At 31.4% G+C, this 20,081-nt stretch overlaps 3 protein-coding genes across 3 annotated transcripts; 1 reads left to right on the forward strand and 2 right to left on the reverse strand.

Annotated features, from left to right (window-relative positions):
- Positions 1 to 11,612, reverse strand: LOC100648362 (pre-mRNA-processing-splicing factor 8). The gene is made up of 30 exons (XM_012310212.3): positions 11,456 to 11,612; positions 10,770 to 11,007; positions 10,406 to 10,574; positions 10,151 to 10,315; positions 9,833 to 10,048; positions 9,216 to 9,554; positions 8,861 to 8,966; positions 8,250 to 8,778; positions 7,937 to 8,163; positions 7,517 to 7,843; positions 7,216 to 7,422; positions 6,814 to 7,104; positions 6,345 to 6,725; positions 6,021 to 6,259; positions 5,751 to 5,897; positions 5,063 to 5,627; positions 4,638 to 4,964; positions 4,376 to 4,545; positions 3,902 to 4,049; positions 3,518 to 3,807; positions 3,225 to 3,416; positions 2,777 to 2,971; positions 2,520 to 2,691; positions 2,127 to 2,414; positions 1,798 to 1,991; positions 1,326 to 1,707; positions 1,001 to 1,204; positions 763 to 887; positions 510 to 664; positions 1 to 419 (listed from the first exon to the last, which is right to left on the reverse strand). The coding sequence occupies exons 2-30, from the start codon at positions 10,987 to 10,989 to the stop codon at positions 265 to 267; spliced, it is 7,125 nt and encodes a 2,374-aa protein (XP_012165602.1). The 5' UTR covers positions 10,990 to 11,007; positions 11,456 to 11,612; the 3' UTR covers positions 1 to 264.
- Positions 11,613 to 12,368: 756 nt separating this feature from the next.
- Positions 12,369 to 17,308, forward strand: LOC100648597 (ribosomal protein S6 kinase beta-1). Its single transcript, XM_003396544.4, has 13 exons — positions 12,369 to 12,826; positions 12,914 to 12,954; positions 13,112 to 13,286; positions 13,347 to 13,430; positions 13,490 to 13,623; positions 13,777 to 13,839; positions 13,919 to 14,047; positions 14,505 to 14,595; positions 14,688 to 14,804; positions 14,905 to 15,036; positions 15,110 to 15,217; positions 15,308 to 15,486; positions 15,620 to 17,308. Exons 1-13 carry the CDS (start codon positions 12,740 to 12,742, stop codon positions 15,690 to 15,692), a joined length of 1,413 nt encoding a protein of 470 aa, XP_003396592.1. The 5' UTR covers positions 12,369 to 12,739; the 3' UTR covers positions 15,693 to 17,308.
- On the reverse strand, positions 16,723 to 20,067 carry LOC100649061 (corepressor interacting with RBPJ 1). The gene is made up of 6 exons (XM_048407827.1): positions 19,845 to 20,067; positions 19,674 to 19,768; positions 19,338 to 19,588; positions 19,117 to 19,243; positions 18,885 to 19,016; positions 16,723 to 18,779 (listed from the first exon to the last, which is right to left on the reverse strand). Exons 1-6 carry the CDS (start codon positions 19,914 to 19,916, stop codon positions 18,269 to 18,271), a joined length of 1,188 nt encoding a protein of 395 aa, XP_048263784.1. The 5' UTR covers positions 19,917 to 20,067; the 3' UTR covers positions 16,723 to 18,268.
- Positions 20,068 to 20,081: the final 14 nt, after the last annotated feature.

A 20,081-nucleotide genomic window follows, 5' to 3' on the forward strand; every position in this document is an offset into this window, starting at 1 on the left:
TATATATATATATATATATATTTCTTTTTTATTCTACAAAGCTATTAAAATACAGTACAAAGTAATTAATATCTAAAGTAATACTATATCGAACCTATTTATTAAACATCACGTATTATGAGTTTCCAACTTTGTTATAAACCGTATTGTTTGTATTAAACAAGCAAATGTCATTGTTGCTTTGCCAGAGTGAAATCTTGGTAGCATGGTAATATGAACTCCATAATTCATTACACCTCGGTCCCTTCTTTCGCTTTCATTCATTTATGCAAATACATCTTCTCTATCGGCTCCAACGCCTTCTCCATCCTCCAAGCTAGAGAAGTTCAAAAAATGGGCAGGTCTGTGAATTTCATGATAGAATTCTTTCGGATTCGCCAATTGCAGCTCATATTTCATATTTGGATCATGTCTCACACCTGTAATTACCGAAAAAGATAATGATAAGATTGTAAAGCATAATATTCAGCTACAAATGAGAGTAATCAAATCAACCACATATATCTTACCCATAAAGTTATAATTCCAAGACCCTTGACTCGGAACCATGAAAAATCCAAGGAAACGATCAGACAATAGCATTTGTACCTTTTCATAATGACTCGGTAGATAACCTTTAGGATTATTTCCTTTGTCGGTATTTTGCTTTCCCCATTCAAAGCCACTAAAACATGAACATATGTATAGTTTGACAACAATCAGAGGAATCGTAAGATGTTTAAAGACAATGATAAACAACCATATTTTGTTCGAAATACGAACCTAGGTGTTAATTTGTATGCCGTAAGAGAACAAGATCCTGGCGTAAAACTACAAGTAATAACGATAGTTTTTTCTCCATCCCAAATTGGATTTTCTGCCATTATTCGAGCATGCGTAGATATATCCTAATAAAATAATGTCGTATTAATACAATATATAATACAATGTATCATAGAACAAAGAATAGCCTTAAATCAAATTCGTTTAATAAACATATATCCAACAATATAATATTAACCTGCGGTGACAATTGTGGCAACTCGTTAGGTTGAGTATGAATCCAACCGAGAGGCTCCATCTCTTTGAGATATTGATGATTCGGAAGTGTATTAGGTAAATGAACAGTTTGATGGGTACCCCATTGCGGAGCCATAACTATGCATCGTATTTCTTTAACTTGTGGATTATCTGGTGGACTAATCCCATATAAATACCCCGCGATCTATATAAAAGAGAAAGAAGAAAAAGGAAAGATTAATTAGATATTATCCGTAATTTCTCTGATACTGAGCTGTACATATATGTACACTTATTAAATCAAGTATTTCATAAGAAAGACATACCTGCGCTCTCAAGTCCGAAATGGTAACAAATTTCTTAAGAACATTCTTTGGCAAAATATAAGTATAACCAGTCTCCTTAATGTCATCAGACGATACATATATATGATTGGTCCGAAGATGCAAATTAGTAGCTGAAATTGCTCTTACTCGCCATTCAGTCTTAGAACTAAACGTTTGCGTTTCATAATTGGATGTTGTTGCTGTAATAATTTCGTCCCCGTGTTTGTTTACTGTTCGTGTAGTTGTCGCTGTAAGCTGCGATTGTTCTTTTGTTTGCTTTTCTATTTCAGCGATTTGTTGACGTTGTGCAGATGGTGCACTAATTTCCATACCCAAAATGATATCTCGAATTTCTGACTGTGTCAGCGATGCAACGTTTACACTGAAACCAATACAAATTTTCCAGTTACTCTACAGGTATACTTTGTACATATTGTTATAAGGAAAGAAAAAGATCAGATATTATACGTACTTGTTCTTTTTACCATAATCGGCTAAAATAAGATCTTTTAATTGTACTTCGACTTTAATCCATTCATCATCTGTTAAAGAAGGCCATATATGATGTGGTTCTGTTATGGTTGTCTTGTCAGGTTTTAAAACAACTTTTGTTCTCTCAGTGTTGACATGTAATGCGCGAAGGATAAGAATCAAACGTGAGAAAGCCTATAAATAAATAAATAAATAAATAAATAAATAAAATGACTCATAAATCGGGGTTTAGAAAGCATATTAAAAAGGGAAATAGGATAAAAATAAATAGAAATGGAAGAAGAAGAGGAAATTATTAATGATAATTACCGTGTACGATGAAATAGTTTTCAACCAATCATCATACAAGTTAAATAACACCATTTGAGGTTCTGTTGCCTTCAATATTAAGTCACCAAACTTTTCGACTTTCAAACAAGCCTGGAATGGTAATTGGAGCTCCGATCCTTTTATAACAATGTTCGGGAAATCGAGTAAATGTACTTCCAAGGGATCCAACATTCCCTTTCTTGTTACTATAATCTGCTTAGGTTGTTCTTCAACCGGTAAAGATCGAATAAGCGCAGCTACTTCTTCAGCAGTTTTCCATTTTGCCAACTGTTACATGAAGATGCAATTTTAACCACATTAACTACTTTTTTAATATAATAATATAATTTCCTAATTTAATTATAATGAGTATGCTGAATGCATATTACGTACCTGACCTAAACGCTTCTGACCAGCCCAAACAGAAGTATGAATAATTTTTAAAAATAATTGGCCAGTCCGAGGATTAAAAATAAAGATAGCTCCATTTATAGGCTTTGTCGTTAAATTACCTTCAAATGTTTTATGAATTGTAACACGGTAAACGTTAGTATCATCGACAAACCTAATAGATTCGAAAAATGAAAGATCTTTAATATAAGTGTATATTTTTGTTTTATACTAATGAAAATATATAGAGATAGAAATACCAAATAATTTGATTTGAAAAGAGTTCCCCATAATTTTGTGAAGATAGATATGGTTCTGTAGGTTCCGATGAATAAAGTTGCAATGCTTTTCGAATGCGTTCTCTCAATACATATAAAGCCGGGTTAGCCTTCATTATTTTTGCCATTGCTTGCTGTATAAGAGGCTTACATCCTGGGAACCAGTTACCATAGGCGCTAATAAACAAAATTACTATGTTTACAAGATATTCCTGCAGTGAATAATACATTTTTATTCACGGATATTGACCGGTTACGATCATTTTTTCGAGTAGCGATGGAGAAAAAATCGCCTACCGTGTTTTGACTCTAACACGCGCGTTTCGATTTGTCCATTCAAGTAAAAAGAGAGAAATAATCATCGATCAGTCAATTTCTGCGAATTTCAGTATAGCGTTACTGAATACAAATAATACTTAAAAATATATACCTATGTAAATTATAAGCCAAATCGATAGCAATTAATAACCCTGTTGGTGATGGATAAATAGACATATTATCTGTTGTGTAATCTAAAAATTTGGCCCTAGCATATCGTTCAATATCGTGAGAATCATAATCTCCCCATCTAAGCTGTACGTCTATCCAATATTTTTGTGTGGTAGTATTATCCATAAGATCTCTGTTAAAGGAATAAATTATTAATAATAGATACTGAGCCCAATTTTAAGTACGATAATACGAAATTTATATAGAAAGCTAAAAAAAAATGTGACTACTTACTTTGAATCAGCGAGTAGTGATGGCCTAGAGACATTCCACTTATATGCAGAGAAAAGCAAAATATCGGCGCAGGAAGAATTCATCTTGTATGATTTTCTAGGATGAATGGTCTCTTTTTGAACAGTTTCGATTTCCAATGCATCCAATTCTTGATCAAAAACTTGACAAAGATCCATCACTATCGATTCGTGTACTTTTTGCCACAAGTGAGCACGAAATATTTGAATTAGCGAAATCTTTAGCGTTGGAATTTTACCATGCATAAATATTCCTGTTAAATCCAGTTGTACCTAATGATAAACAAACGATTCACTTATGTCAAGAACATACCTCTGATTATGATCCATCAAATAATTATAATCCATTAACATGATGAAATATTACCTGAAAACCAACGTACACGTTTGCTCTGTTAATAGTTGGTGACCACCATAAAGTGAATCGACGATTTGGAATTTGATTTAAACCAGACCTTTGAGCGTTAGTCAGTTTCTTATATTTCATAGATTCTTCGAATCCAGATGCTTTCTCCCTAAGTAAAAGAAACGACAAGTAACAAACTATCGATTCTCTTATCAATTTTAAAATTTTGAAATAAATTAAAACTAAAAGAAAAGAAAAACGAAGAAAGAAGAAATCAATCTTCTTTGTTTCAATAAACATGGATACATATATTAAACGAGTAAAGTATGTATGTACGCTTAAATTTGCAATTATTAAATCTGTTTTTCCGCTCTTTGGCTTGCAGTGTTGTTTTGCTTGCAAAACTGCTGCATGTTTATATTCACGGTTATTAATTCTCTGCCAAGTTAAATAAGTTATTCCTTATTATGATTTCAAAAAATTACAAAATCTTACCAAAAGAGACCTTCCCATGTTGGGAAGTATGTCCCTTTAAAGAGAGTATGTTCCAAAATACCCTCTACTCCGCCAAGAGCCTGTATCATATCTGTTCGGTAATTATTTAAATTCCATAATTTACCATCATGACGTTGATGGGTCCACCAGAATGGATTTTGTTTTAAGACCTGCAATTACATATAAAAAATATAATATTTTCACATGCATAAATAAGATGAACGCAAAGATTGATATTGCAATAAAATATGTGAGATAGTACCTGATACTGTTTAAATTCTGTACGTATTCTCCAACCCTTATCGTAGGCAAGAGTGTGTCTGTCTTTCTGGAACAGTGTATTTATTCTAGGGATACCACGATCCCAACTATCTTCAAGATCTTCCAAGGTAAGTCTACGATTTTGTGCATTGGCTTCTTGTCGCTTCAACGCATATTCCGCCCATACTCGTTGGGAATCTATAAACTCGGATTCCCAGGGTTGAATGTACCGATATAAGTTTGGAATTAATTGATCTTCATCGTGACTCATGCCTGAACGAAAATGCGTAATACCAACGTCGGTTTGTTTCGACCATCTTAAATCCGACTATAACATTTTATAATTATATTATATATATTATAGTTTTATTTGGAAGTGTCTGAAAGAATTAGCTATCGAAGAAATTTTTAAAGATAATAATCTACCTGAGGTATAAGTACATGTCCCATCGAAAGCATTCCAAGCCCACCCAATTCTTTCGGTGTATAAAACACTACCGGTGGAAATCGCGAAGGCATTTTTGAATTAAGACCAATCTTGATACGCGTTTGAATTTTATTTTCGCATTTAACCAATAAATCTAGAAGTTCTTGTGTGTTCACCACAGCTTCGCGGAAGTAGGTCATGAGTCCAATTAAAGCTGTATTCCATTTGTTAACGATCTTCGTGAAGGTTGTGGATCCAGAAGCCATAAGGATTTGCCTAACTCTGTTATGAAATCGTTGCAGACTTTCATCATCGACTCTCAAGAAACACTGAGCCGTTCTTTCTTTTGTAATTTCGTTTTGTAAATTCCACACACCATCCCTATGCGTGAACTCTTCGTGCGTAGTTCTACATTTTGGCAAAATTCTGCACTCAAATCCACTCATGTTAAATAACAAATTAGGATTATCTTTACTATATACACTAACAAAACTATTTTCCCATTGTATCGTAGTCGTGGAACGGGGTAAACGATTTTTAATATCCCAAAATACAGCGCGACCTCTGGAAATAAGAAAATAAGAAATTTAAAAAAAAGGAAAGAAAAACAAAATGAATTCAAGATTAATCTACAGTAAATGAAATGACAAAAAAAATTAAACAATCATTCAATCATTATTTACTTACAAATTAACGTCATGCTTCATAAGACGCATTCGCGCATCTCGGGGCCAACACTTCTTATTATTATAACCAACGATATTTTCATTATTAGGATCTGGATGCTCCGTTAAATATCTCTGAATTAGATCTCTCGCCTCATCGGCAGAAAACCTATTAACATAGAATACAAAATTAAACGTCAACTGACATCCTAACAACTTGATCAAAAATAGACAGAAATCTATGTTTTGTATACATAAAGAATAAAACGAACGATAAGATATAAAATCTTACCTCAGAAACAAATGTATTCTATCTACATATCTGCAATATAACCTAATAGGATGTGCTGTTTCTGAAGCTACATCTTGGAAAGTTAAAAAGTCATTTGGCATTTGGGGTGGACCAGCCATTTCACTAGCTCTTTGTAATCCAAGAACCAACAAGTCTAATACCAGACCGTAATATTGCGCTATAAAAGACGCAAATTGTAATCCTCTAATTATTCCATAACTGTTAGTATGATTCATATCCTAGAAACAATCACATATATTATATTTTTCTTTCTATTTAACAAAAAGAATCGATACATGCTCTTTAATGAAATAAAGGATATACCTTATAATTTATGACAACGTTATTCTTTGCAGTCATATAATCGGCTATGTTATGATCAACGATCAATCGAAGCACTCTATTCAATAACGTCAAATCGATTTTTTCATACAGTTTCTCGAATTTTGATTCCAACAATACATTACATTCCCCTTCGCTAACATCCCAAACATCTTGTAGATTATTGATACCCTGACACCATTTATATACCAATAGAGGAGGTGGTTCTGTATCTGAAGGTTTAACCCATGGTGGAAATAATCTTCGCTTATCTGCTTCATACCACAAGTATTGATCTAAATAGGCATCCGTAATTTTTTCAAGTGGCTCAACGTCGTAAACGGGAATCAGATGACTATAAAGATCCATGAATTCTATTCCCACCTACGAAGGGAATACGTGTAAGTTTTGTAATAATGAACAAATCCAAAATATGGAGATTAGAAAAGGTAAGTAATGAACAAAATTTTACCTCTTTAAATGTTCTTTGGGTGAGAAGATGACGTTTAATTCTAGACAGTGCTTCATGAGGATTGTCATATGCTTGTTCTATCAAACCAAGTTCTTCGCGCTGACTTTGATTAAGCCTTGATTTGACACTATATGCTTCCTTTAATCGTTCCAAAGCTAATATCAAAAGCTTGGTGTCATGTTTATAAGACAATGGTGGAAAAGGTATAGGAGCAAATCTTCTCGATTCCAACCAATGTACAGTTGTAGTATATATAGCTACTGCTTCCTCTGGGGAAATATACGGACCATCCTGCGTGCATAACAGACGAAATGTTTATAAATTGATAATTAAATTTTAGAAGACATATGATAAGTACACGAAGAGTGTACGTACTTCGTAATTGTTCATTTCTTACTGTACCTTCAAATAATTATGCTGTCGTTCTTGTTCGGCTTTCAAATAAAGTCGGGTGAGACGTCCAAGATTCTTTTTACAAACAGTTTTATCCACAGTAGCGCCACGTCTAATACGTTCTCGATTATAATGCGCAGTATTGGTCCACCAATCTGCCTTCATTTTAACATAACGAAGAATCATATTTTCGATCGGTATTGGTAATCCCGGAACCTACGGAAAGTAGTGAAAAAAAATCGTAATAAGTTTTAAACAGAAATCATTAGCAATAAGTAAAGAAATCGGAAATTAATTACGATAGACGAACCTTCCACGGAATATTAGCCTTCCAACATCTCCACGCCTCGCTAAGATGCTGAAGTATTGTCCGGGCTTTATTCTGTTTGATTCCCTCTGGCATCATATCTACAATGTCGTGCATCACTGATGCTCTTAGTTCAAGATCAAAATGCGACTCTACTCGTTGTTTCGTTACAGTTTTCGCGACTCCCTTCGAATGGCGACCTTCGAATTGTCTAGACAATAAATTCCCTAACCATCTTTCCAATAATGGAGTAATACCCCTCATGAAGAAAAGCCATACTCTCCAGCCAGGTGCCCAGAATCCACATCCAGGACCTTTCCCGACGGGACCCTATTTATTCACATATCAAAAGTAATCAATGATTCGTTGTATTTTATTTAAATGATATTAATAATAGCACACGATTTAATCTAACATCCTTACCGTATTAAAGCGATAATAAATTAAATGTTTTAAGTCTTTGCACATCCTGATTTGTCGCATTAGTTTATATTTATACCGATACATTCCAGTTAACTGACCAACGTGTGCAAAAATATATTGCAAACCATCCGCAAGTTGAAATGCATCAACATTATTCAAACGATATTGTACGTGAGAATCGATGATTAATTTCGTCAAACGGAGAATCTCACGACACAAATGGAAAGCTGAAAAAAGTCAAATACCCAAAAACTTTATGTCGAAATTTGTAAAATGTATACATTGTTTTTATGTGTTTAAACCAATGACTCACCATTTCCAAATCTAGATTTCTTTCTCTCTTTCGTCGTTAGAGTTTTTACTGGTTTCAGGTTAAAATTATAATCTAAATGAAGATAATTCAAATTTTTTCTATGAATTAGTAAATTTAACATGTTATATCCTTGTCTACAGACTTGTAAACCAGCTTCGACCCAATCAATTGTAGTTGTTTGGAAAAATTTCGTGGATTTGAACGACCGGAACAAATAACGTTTCTTTTGTGGTTTAGGATGTCTGTGTTTCAGTGCATTCAACACAAAGTATTTCAACAACTTTTGATAACTAACTCGAACTTTAACAGGTTGTCCTGGTGGACAATGTTCTCTATACCAAGATTTCACTAGAGGAATGTCAATGGCCCTTCTTGTTCTGCCGGAACGGGTATTAAATGGCCTTGGAGCCCATAATAAAGCTATACCATTTGCTGTGTTGTCTGTATATAATGGAGTTTCTTGAAGGAAAGGTTGCACTTCTTCAGGAAGCACAAAATCTTCGTCATCTTCAATTTGTGGTTCCACAGTCTGAAAAAACATATGTAATTCATGCATTCTAGCGATTTAACGATTACTCCAATTAATATACACTGTATATCATGCTATTTACCTTGAGGGAATTTCTGTGAGAAATAGGGTTAATCAAGGGATCAAAATAAAATGCAGGTAAATCAGGATCTTCGGTTTTTATATAAACAACATTTGGTGCGTGATACCTGTAAATATCATTTGAGAATTTCATTAGAAAATCAAATTACATATTGTTATATTTTAAAAATTTTTACAAAGATTGTAGGTGATTTCAGCAGTTGCCTTTTATACTTTACAAAGGATACGAATAACAATCACCACTAAATTTCTTTACCACGCTGCTAGTAAGACTTAATATAATAAGCATAAATAAGTCTCAAAACTTGTGTGGAATTATTTATTGTACATATTTATTAAATGATGTTATTACTTACCACGATAAATGTACAAAATGTGGCATGTTGTTATATAAATAAGGAAACGCAATGCGGTATTCTGTTCTTATAGGCTGTCTAATAATAATTTTATTAATATCATTAAACTCATTCCAATCTTCATCGGCTGCGTTTGAATCCTTTACCAATGGTTCAAATTTTGGTCCACCTGGTATAGCCATATTTAATGCTTTCGCGGTAAAAAACGATTTTGGGTCAAAGAGATAAAAAAAGTTTTGGTCAACCAAATCCGTCAATAACTGATTAGCTAAACGATATAAAGTCGCCATTTGCGGTAAAGTCAAATTCCACCTTCGGTAAGTAGATCCATTTACGTGTCTGTAATGTTATTAACAATTAAACAAGATTTAATAAACAATATTTACATCATAAAATGTATTTCATACACAAAGCAATAATTCAGTTTAGCGTTTTGTCCAGCTAATAGTAACTCGTAGTACTCATCTCGGATAAGACTGACGAATTACTATAGCCATCAACTCACATGTTAGTTGATCTCAGGACCCCTACGCAATTCATCATATGATACTAACTATATGATACAAATATATGTAATGAAATGTCTGTAATTAATTCAAACAATATTTAACACCTACTTTGTGCCAACAAGTGGTTTATGTTCATAGAACCATGATGCCACGGATTCATCCTCCTCTGAATCCAATTCAATTTGAATAGCTTCCAATGGTTCTACATCCAAAACATTGTCTGCGTAATCCAACGGAGGTTCTTCGTCGTCAAATGGCGGAAATCTCATTCTTTTGAAATGCCTACGATCCCTTTTTTCTCTCCTCATCATAATCCACATTGTACTAGATAATAAAAATAGAATATGTGTATATATACTACACGCGCTTTATTTCTTATTGGATATTGCATAAATGCAAACAAACAGAACACTTTTTTCAGCTTACCCCCATTGTGCAATATATACAGGTTCAATAACCCAAGGAATTTCATTCACAAATGTAATTGCACCTGTGATATGATACAGCACCTTTACATCTCGAATTTGTTCCCAAGGCATAGGCATATTTTCCAGAAGTTTCATAACTGCATGAGGCATGTATTTTAATGCTCTGAAACAGAATTAATTAAATAGAGGAATTGTTTAATCTTTCTTTCACTTTATGAAAGACATCAAAGTTCAAATATATTCATTTACTTACCCTAAATAAACACGTTTATCATGTCTATATTTCCGACTGCTCATATCTCCATGGTCTCTAATAATTTTTCTTATATGTTCAGGGGGCATATGTTCTTTTTGAGCATCCACAAAACCAAACTTCCTTTTCTCCGCAAATCTTTTTGATTGAAGTTGTTGCCATTTTTGAGCTAAAATTACATAAAATATATAAATATTTATAATATATTAATATAATTAATATATATAATTTATAATATAACACCAATATATAAAAGATTAACTAATTTCAGCTTTATATAAACATTGTATCATAAATCCTTAAATTTATATTGTAATAATTGTATATTTTTTTTCTAATTCAAAAGATGTTAATTTTTAAGCACCTTTTTCTTGAAGTTTATCTTCTGACAAAACTTCAGGTTGTTTAGGCATTTGTGGCAATGGGGGTCCGGCTATTGCTTGCATATGAGCATGATGTGCAGCTTGTGCATGTGCAGCTGCTTGAGCATGAGCCTGAGCTGCAGCTAACTGAGCATGGGCCTGTTGTTGAGCCATCATCGTGGCCCAAGGATTTGGGCCCAATAAATATGGTGGAATCGACATTTTCTTTAAATTAAATGACTAGAAAAAAGAAAGGAAAAAGTTATTTATAACAAAAGAATGTATTTCAAGTATTTTGGTAAAATGTTTGTTTTTAACGTAAATTGGTGATATATGCATCCTATAATTGTAATAAAATATTATTTGAATTTCATATACATATGTATATAAAACAATAAACAATACATAGTGATACAATTACAAACAGTTCCAAACAGGGTTCCAAACAAAAATGCTGTTAGAAACAAGTAAATATAAAACCGACCAATTATAACCAATATGATATGATAATATAAATGTATCACTGCATATATATATCGTTATGTCGCGTGGAACATTACACGGGAGATATACATAATTACAAATTTAATTTAACCAATATTTTATTTTTCATTTAGAAATAAATATTGATTTTTACTATGTAATTTAACAATATTTTTTTCGAAAAATTAATAAATCGTAAACTTACTTTGATATTATACGGTAGACATTCATCACGGACATAAATCAAACAGAACTAAATAATATAGATGTTCCACTCTACAGTATAATATTTAATTTACTAGCCATATACAATGAGCAATATGGCAACACTGCTATATACCACAACATTCGACTATGACACATTACACCATCACTATGACCTAAAACAATTTGTTTGCAAAAATAAGATATGAAAATATAAAGATTTATATAAATATGGAACAAACCTAAGCTATATACGTATATCATACGCACATACACATGTTACACTGCACTATGATTTAATTCATTATTCATACGACTGTTTATGATCATTTGTTATAAGAATGAACAAACATTTCATAAAATTATGAGAAGTCATATTAATTACGTGAGCTTATATCACGGTTGGGTTATATCCAGTTATATTGTTATGAATTGTATTTGCATCAAGACCAGATTCTTCCATTGTTGCCATTCAAATTCAGCTTAGTGCCGTGATCGAGTCGGTGTGTGTTTACACTTACCTTAGCTACTTATTATAGATATCGCATCGATAAACTTTTTCACTTTTTATTCATTTAAAAATATGCATATCGTCAGAATAAAAATGTAATAGAATTAAAAGAAACGAAAGAAATTGTTTCTAATATAAGTTCACGTTGAATTAAATAACAATTCTTTATTTCAATTTAATATTTTCTTTCTAAACGGATATTTCAAATTGAGCTAAGGACCAATTCATAGAAGTAAAAATTATTATTATTATAGAATCCATTATTAAAAGCGCAAAACTATGTAAATTCAAATTAATGAAAAGTTTTAGGGTAGTTTTAAGTTTACTTTTATCTTCAAAAGTAGAACAAAACTTTTTTAAAATTTCTATATTTCATGCTTCACCATAAACATATACATATGCCTATGTGCTAGAATGCAGTTGGCATTCACGTTGGACCATAGTTTGTGTCCAGAGTATATACTTGAATCGTCTCGTGCTTCTTTTTTAAAATTTTCCATATTTCTTCCTGATTATTTTGTCATAAGATAGAAAAGAAAAAAATAAGGAATATTCATGGGCCCATTTAATTGTAGATATATCTGATAGTTCACGATTATATATAAATAGTTTAATTTACCCGTCAAAAAATCAGTGTGGAACACGCAAATAAAGGGAAATAAAATCTACAATCGCGTGTACGCAGATACGTAGATATCTACGTTATTCGGACGCATTACGATCAATTAAAGTTTTGGACGAGAAAATCTTTTAAATGATTACTCTGTGAGAAGAATGGCTGGAGTATTTGACATAGAGTTACATGACGGGGACTCCATAAGTCAAGACGAGTCGGACGATGATATCGTCGAAAATAGAGAAGTTCGTTTCTTGTCAAATTTCATAGATTTTAGATCGCTGATTAATCTGATATATCGTATTAAATCTGATATGTCTTTTTTTTTCTAGGATGAATACAATCATACTACAAATGTAAATACGATATTAGAGTAAGTAATCAAATGTTTGAAAATGTATGATATCGAATTTATCACTAAATCGTACCTTCTAAACAATAATAAAAGTGCTGAATTATGTGTTTAATTTCAATACAAACGTTTTTCTTGCTTTTCTTAGAAAATAAAAAAAATATTGAATCTTTTATAGATCTGATAATTTAGAAAGAGTACAGTTATCGGAACAGAATGTTAATGCAGGCCAAGAAAAAACTGGTCCACAAGATTTTGAACTATGTAAAATTCTTGGAGAAGGTGGATATGGAAAAGTTTTTCAAGTTAAAAAAGTGACTGGAAAAGACAAAGGCAGTATTTTTGCTATGAAGGTAAATATTTTTGTATTTGTACATGCGTGTAAAAAGCTTTATAGTTCTTTATTTATATAGGTACTACGGAAAGCATCTATCATACGAAATCAAAAGGACACAGCTCATACAAAGGCAGAAAGAAATATTTTGGAAGCAGTAAAAGTAAGTAGATTTCATTGCAAATTTTAATATGATATTTATTCACTTCATTCTTTTTCCAGCATCCATTTATCGTTAATTTAATGTACGCATTTCAAACTGGTGGTAAATTATATCTAATTTTGGAATATCTTTGTGGAGGAGAACTCTTCACATACTTAGATAGAGAAGGCATTTTCTTAGAAGATACAGCTTGGTAAATTAGTTAGTTTCTCAAGTAATTGTAGATGATAATAATATACATGTATTTTATTTTACTTGTATGTAAAATTTATATACTTATTAATATTTTCACATTATATGTGTTAGTATGCTTTTTGTACTTATAACATGTCTTTTGTACTTATAGTTTTTATTTGTCTGAGATTATACTCGCATTGCAACATCTCCATAATCAGGGTATTATTTACAGGTACAATATCCTTAATCATTAATATTATTAAAAAATCATTATATACATATATATCTAACTGGATTAATTATTTTCACAGAGATTTAAAACCGGAAAATATTTTATTAGACGGCGAAGGTCATGTTAAATTAACAGATTTCGGTCTTTGTAAAGAACATATAGAAGAAGGTACAGTAACGCATACATTTTGCGGAACCATAGAGTATATGTAAGTAAAAAATTTTCGTTGCATTAATCCTGAATCCCATTGTCAATATTGAAATGTAGGGAGAAAATTATTTGGCTGATCGGATTTTTGGACAGGGATTCGAAAACGCTGATCTTTCGCTTGTCAGGCGGGTATTTATTCAATTAAGCTATTCAAGCCATCTGAATATTCTCTACCAAATTTTTAAATCTCAAACGGCTGCTGCCTATAGCTCGGAACTTAAGCATTTGGGAGAAAATATTCCGCGATGACCTGGGTAGTTCAATTGGGTAAGTACCAGTCCTACAGGCGGAAAATCCGAGTTCGAATTCCAGTCCAATAGTAAATTGGCCGCCCGAATATTTTTCTTCCTACAAATGTCTGCCATCTAGAAAAGTAATTATAATAAATTATAAACTATAATGATTTTAATTCAAAATGTATGTATTACAATTATTATTATCATTAACATGATTAGGGCACCAGAAATTCTAACGAGAAGCGGACATGGAAAAGCAGTTGATTGGTGGAGTTTAGGTGCTTTAATGTTTGACATGCTTACCGGAATGGTACGTGGCTTAAATAATAAATAACAAAATATCGTAAAAAAATATGAAAATTGAATCAAATTACGCAACTACATACATTTTAATCCCTACAGCCACCATTTACAGGAGATGATAGAAGAAAAACAATTGAAAAGATTTTACGCGGAAAGTTATGTCTACCATTGTACCTAACACCCGATGCAAAAGACTTAATACGAAAGTTATTGAAGGTATGTCTTTAACTCCTCTTTACAAGATAATGCTAATTTGGTTATTTACTTAATTATTTGTATTATGTGTAGTAAAAGTTAAGCATTTGATCAATTGTAGAGACAAGTGTCACAGAGATTAGGATCTGGTCCTGATGATGCTGAGCAGATTATGAATCATAACTTCTTCAAACATATTAAGTGGCAAGATGTGATTTCACGTAAATTAGAACCCCCTTTCAAGCCTTCATTAGTGAGTATTCTTGATTGAAATAAAACGCGTTGCAATAATAAATGCGAGTAAATGTGTATTTAAATGTTTGCAGAAAAGTGCCGATGATACATCACAATTCGATGAACAATTCACGGCAACTGTACCAGTTGATTCACCGGTAGAAAGTACTTTAAGTGAATCCGCTAATATGATCTTTCAAGTAAGTTTCGAGATATATTGTAAATATATTGTATTCAAAGTAATCATTAAAAAATTATAAAGTTATGCACATTCAATGATATGGTTATAGGGCTTTACATATGTAGCACCCAGTGTCTTGGAGGAGATGTGTGCACAACCAAGAGTTGTGAACGCTAGAAGCCCACGTAAAGGTCTATTAAATACAGAATTTAGTGGAAATCTTCACAGTTTGTCATCAAGATCACCCGATGCCCATCTTCATACAGCGTCTCATTTTCAACAACATAGGTATTTTCAAACTTGATATTTCATTCACCATCTTGAAAACCAAAATATCTTATATGTAAATTCAACGGTAATTATGTATTACTCGTTTGAGATATGCACTTCTATGCTTGAAAAGTTACTTTTTAATTTCTAGGCATCACGTTGTAGGTTCAAATAATATGGAAGATACCGAAATGGCGGATATAGGTCCGCTTTTTAATTTCTAAGCATTGCATAATAAATTTTAGTGATGTAGAAGATATTGAATTAACAGTGGAATCATTTATAACGAGATACATATAAATAATCGAAGAAAACGTTGGATCTTCCATTTTAGATTCAGCAAAATCTTTGTAAAAATTATATCCTACATTGTTTGTCTTTTATTCTGACACTTGAACTATTATGTTTAATTATCGAATTTAATGCAATTTGTTTACATATATATATACATATATATTTAAAGATAAACAAGTCTAAATGTCGAAGTTACGCTTATAGGGCAGTGCAATTCACGTACAAATCGTATGTAGGCCTGCAATCGCTCTCTAATGTGACTGATCATTGTTTTCAGTGCAAAGAAGGAATATTATATGCGTTTTCCTTATGTAAATATGTCCAGTTTCCTGATAATAAGTACATTCTGTTTAAACAAAATGCTATATCATTGAAAAATCTGAAAGATATTTTTTATGACATATCTTACTGTTGCAACGACTAATTCAAGTTTTTAAAACGTTCCATTCATCGACAAATACGAGTTTATCGTTAGTATATAAAAATTAAGTTAGTATATAAAAATAAATTTGTTTAGCTTGCATATATTTAGAGGTCTGCCATAAAAAGAATGAAATGAATTTATCGCCTCTTTGGAATGCATTGCTCGTGCAAATATATAAATTGTGCAACTTTTTCATTGCTTTGTTGTTCAATAAACTAATTGTAAGTTCAAAAAAGTTATTTACATAAATATACATTCCGAAGTAATTCACAAATTTCTTAGACGATAAACATCGTATTAAATTTATATAGATCATGTTGATTAAGACTAGAATATTGGATACAGCTAAACTTGAAAGTCTTGTTCTGCCATTAGAATAAAATTAATTTCTTAGGACCAGAGAAAGAGGAGAGCATGCGAATAAAATAAAGAAAGGCAAAAGAAGAAGAATAACAGTATAAAAATAAAAATTGTATTGATCTTTGTTAAAGTAGAATCGGAGAAGGATTATAAATATATATTTTTTCCTCTGTCGAATAGTTGTAATCGTCGCAAGTGGTAGCGTTTTGTAAGAGGAAAAAATTAGAATATCTCATGGTCGTATATGATATCCCATTTTAGGATTCAAACTTTCAAAATATATTTTACAATAATGATTAGTGGAAATAGAATTAATCGAGATATTTTATACGACCTTTGATTAAAATTTGAAAAAAATGTTTTGTTGTTTCTTCTAACTTATATTTGATGAATTATTTAATTATTTATTCATATGTACATTTCACTCAAGAATAAATTTGTGGCTAGTCTTTATACGTCTTTCGCTAATTATATGTACATACATAACTTTGAATACATCCGTCGATAGACAACAATAAATCATTGTTTTTATTCAGTAACCAATCCGATTCTACTTTTTACATATAATCGTTGTGAAAATGACAATTATGCAAAAATTTTAACTGCCCAAGTGTTCACAGCTACCGGCTGGATAGTATTAAATTTTCCATAGAAAGACTTATACGCGCTCATCTGCGCATGCGTGTGTAGTAATAAGTATGTAAAATTCTTGTTAATAGTTAATTATGTTGTAAAAGTAAAATGTTGAGAGTGAGAAATTAACATCTTGTAAGATAAATATATGAAGGTATGAAAATGCTTTCTCATTTTTTTCTTTAAAATATAATGCGTTAATGAATTTACTTCTACATATATCTTTTCATGACAAACTTATAACGATAAGAAGTGAGCAAAGCATTTTCAAATATATATGCCTAAATATCCAATAGTATCGTTCAATTTAATTTAATGACTATTTCGCTGTTTTGGTATCTGTAATTAGAACATATCAAAAAGCTTGACACTTAATTTCGTATAAACATTTATCTATTATATAGTACTACCTTAAATTGACATAGGCTATATTTTAAAACTAAATCATTCTCGTGTATATAATATTACAATAGAAATCCTGTTTATGTATTTATTAAACAGTTACATTCTCTTGAAAACAAAAGTCCTATTAATACTTAATGATATTAATGTTACATATTCATAATAAAATAACAATTATAGCCATCTACGGATGAAATAATAACAAGTCTAAAATAACATTTGTGTAAAAAATTTATTTAAACAATCTTGTTCCATCTGAAATATATATTTATGAAACTATTATTTCTATTGTTCACTTGAAATTTATTAAATAGTTACATACATTGTGCTTTTTATTCCATCTATATGAATATACAAGGTGAGTCAGATTAAACTATTACACCTGAAATGAACTATTGAGCGTATTTGTTGAAACATTTATAGTTTTGAAAGATAAGTCGCGGTATACGAAATATTTTTATGTATATGTATAACGTAAATTCTCAACTTTCACACTGAGAGTTATACTTTTGATCGTAAAGTATATGAAAAGGAATGCAATTAATACCTTCTGGAATGACATAGAATATGTGACTCACTATGCATATATCATACTTCTCGTACTCCACACAACTTATGTGAATACCAAATACAACGTGCGCCTTTATACCACGCGTGTATTTTTGATATGGAAAAACACAATTAATTTTAAGATCGTTTAGTTCTCTTTTTGTTTTGATTTTCACTGATTTTATCTTCGTTAAACTCTATGAACTTTCTTTTCCTGTAGATATAACAATCTTTATTTTTACTTTCTTTCACATCTTTTCCATAATATTTCTTGTATTTGGGTTTCCTTTCATGCTTAAATTCACTTCTTCTCTTATGATTACCTGTTCTATCTTTCTCTTTTTTCCGATGACGATTCATGGAGTCACCATTTGAAATATAATCTGCTTTTTCCTTTTTCTTTTGTTTCTTCTTAAGCTTTTTTGACGTATAATCATTTAAAGTTTTATCAGTGGTATTCACGGAGCTACTATTACTACTTATGATGCTAGAATTCGAAGTACTAGTATTACTATCGCTACTGCTATCATTGCTGCTGCTACTACTGTCAGTTCCTGATTCGCTATTACTTCTTTTGCGTTTATTTCGTTTCTCTTTCAATTTCTTCTTTTCTGCTTTCTTGGTTTTTTTTTCAAGTTGTTGTAATTTCCTACAATCATAAACATTATTAATTTAAACATGTATGATATCAAATTAACATTATTTTGAAATAAACACAAGTACTTGTCAAAATACAGATGCAAGAAATACGTACAATAATAACTTCTTTTTTTCTTTTTTAGACAAGGTTTTCAAGAATGTAATTTCAGATTGCTCTTCATCATCTGATACCATAAGATGTTCATGCTCAGGGACTCGTAAATGTTGTTGAGCACTAAGAGCAGATCTACAAATAAAATTCAATATTTTGTTTTAAAATAGGGAACTATTTATTTAACAGTAAAAATAATGGAAAAAAGAAGAGATCTTTCCAAATCTGTGCTCACTTTTTGAGTGCTAATCCATCTTCTCTCATTTGTTGCACTAATGCTAAAGCATCTGGAGCAGATGTACTTGGTGAATTATTTGCCATTACTACACTCATTGCTTGACTGTACAGAGGACACTCTTTATCTGTAATCAAAATATGTTTTATATGAATATTATTTAATATGGATAAATATATGTATATGTATATATATTTCAATATCATATTTATTATACAAACCTGTATTTATGTGTCCCCATTTATGACACTTGATACAACGAACATTTCGTACTTGAATACCAAATGGTTGATCTCTTATTTCACTATCTCCTTTACAATAACTTTCTCTTGGTGCATTGTACTTGCGTTGCCACTCAAATTTATACTCTGGCTCGTTATCTTCTTTCTCTCTTTCTTTTTTTGCTCCAGGTGGCGGTTCATACATAAAATTTACGCTAAGCTTATCCTTGCTTTCTTTACTCAACAAAGCTCTATAAAACACATAATAAAATAAACAAAAAGTTACAGATAAAAATATATCAAAGAAATTTGCTGAATGAATATAATTTTGGTCACTTGTTATTGTGAAGATCCTGTTCCTTTTCATATTGAACACGTAATTCTTCCTGCTTTTTCTTATAAGCCTCTGCTTGTTGTTCAGCCATCCATACCTTAAAAAAGGATCGTAAATTTAATCATAGTATGAACCATAAATAGGCTAAAAAAATATCAGTAGTTGAACCGTACTCGTTTCAAGTTGTCTCGGGATGCTGGATGGAAAAATTTTTTGCACATGTAATTATTAAATCCCTTTCCCATCTTGTATTGTTAAATAAACGTGTGTCAACGTTTAACAAATAATAATGTAGATGGACGTGTATTTAACGTTTATGATGAGTAACAAAGTATATGCGTAACCGCAACTTATCCTTTAACACGATAAAATAACATGTATGTATGTATAACTTTTACTTATAGCCACAG

The sequence above is a fragment of the Bombus terrestris genome, chromosome 7, assembly GCF_910591885.1.
Source record: "Bombus terrestris chromosome 7, iyBomTerr1.2, whole genome shotgun sequence".
In the NCBI taxonomy this organism is placed as follows: domain Eukaryota; kingdom Metazoa; phylum Arthropoda; class Insecta; order Hymenoptera; family Apidae; genus Bombus; species Bombus terrestris.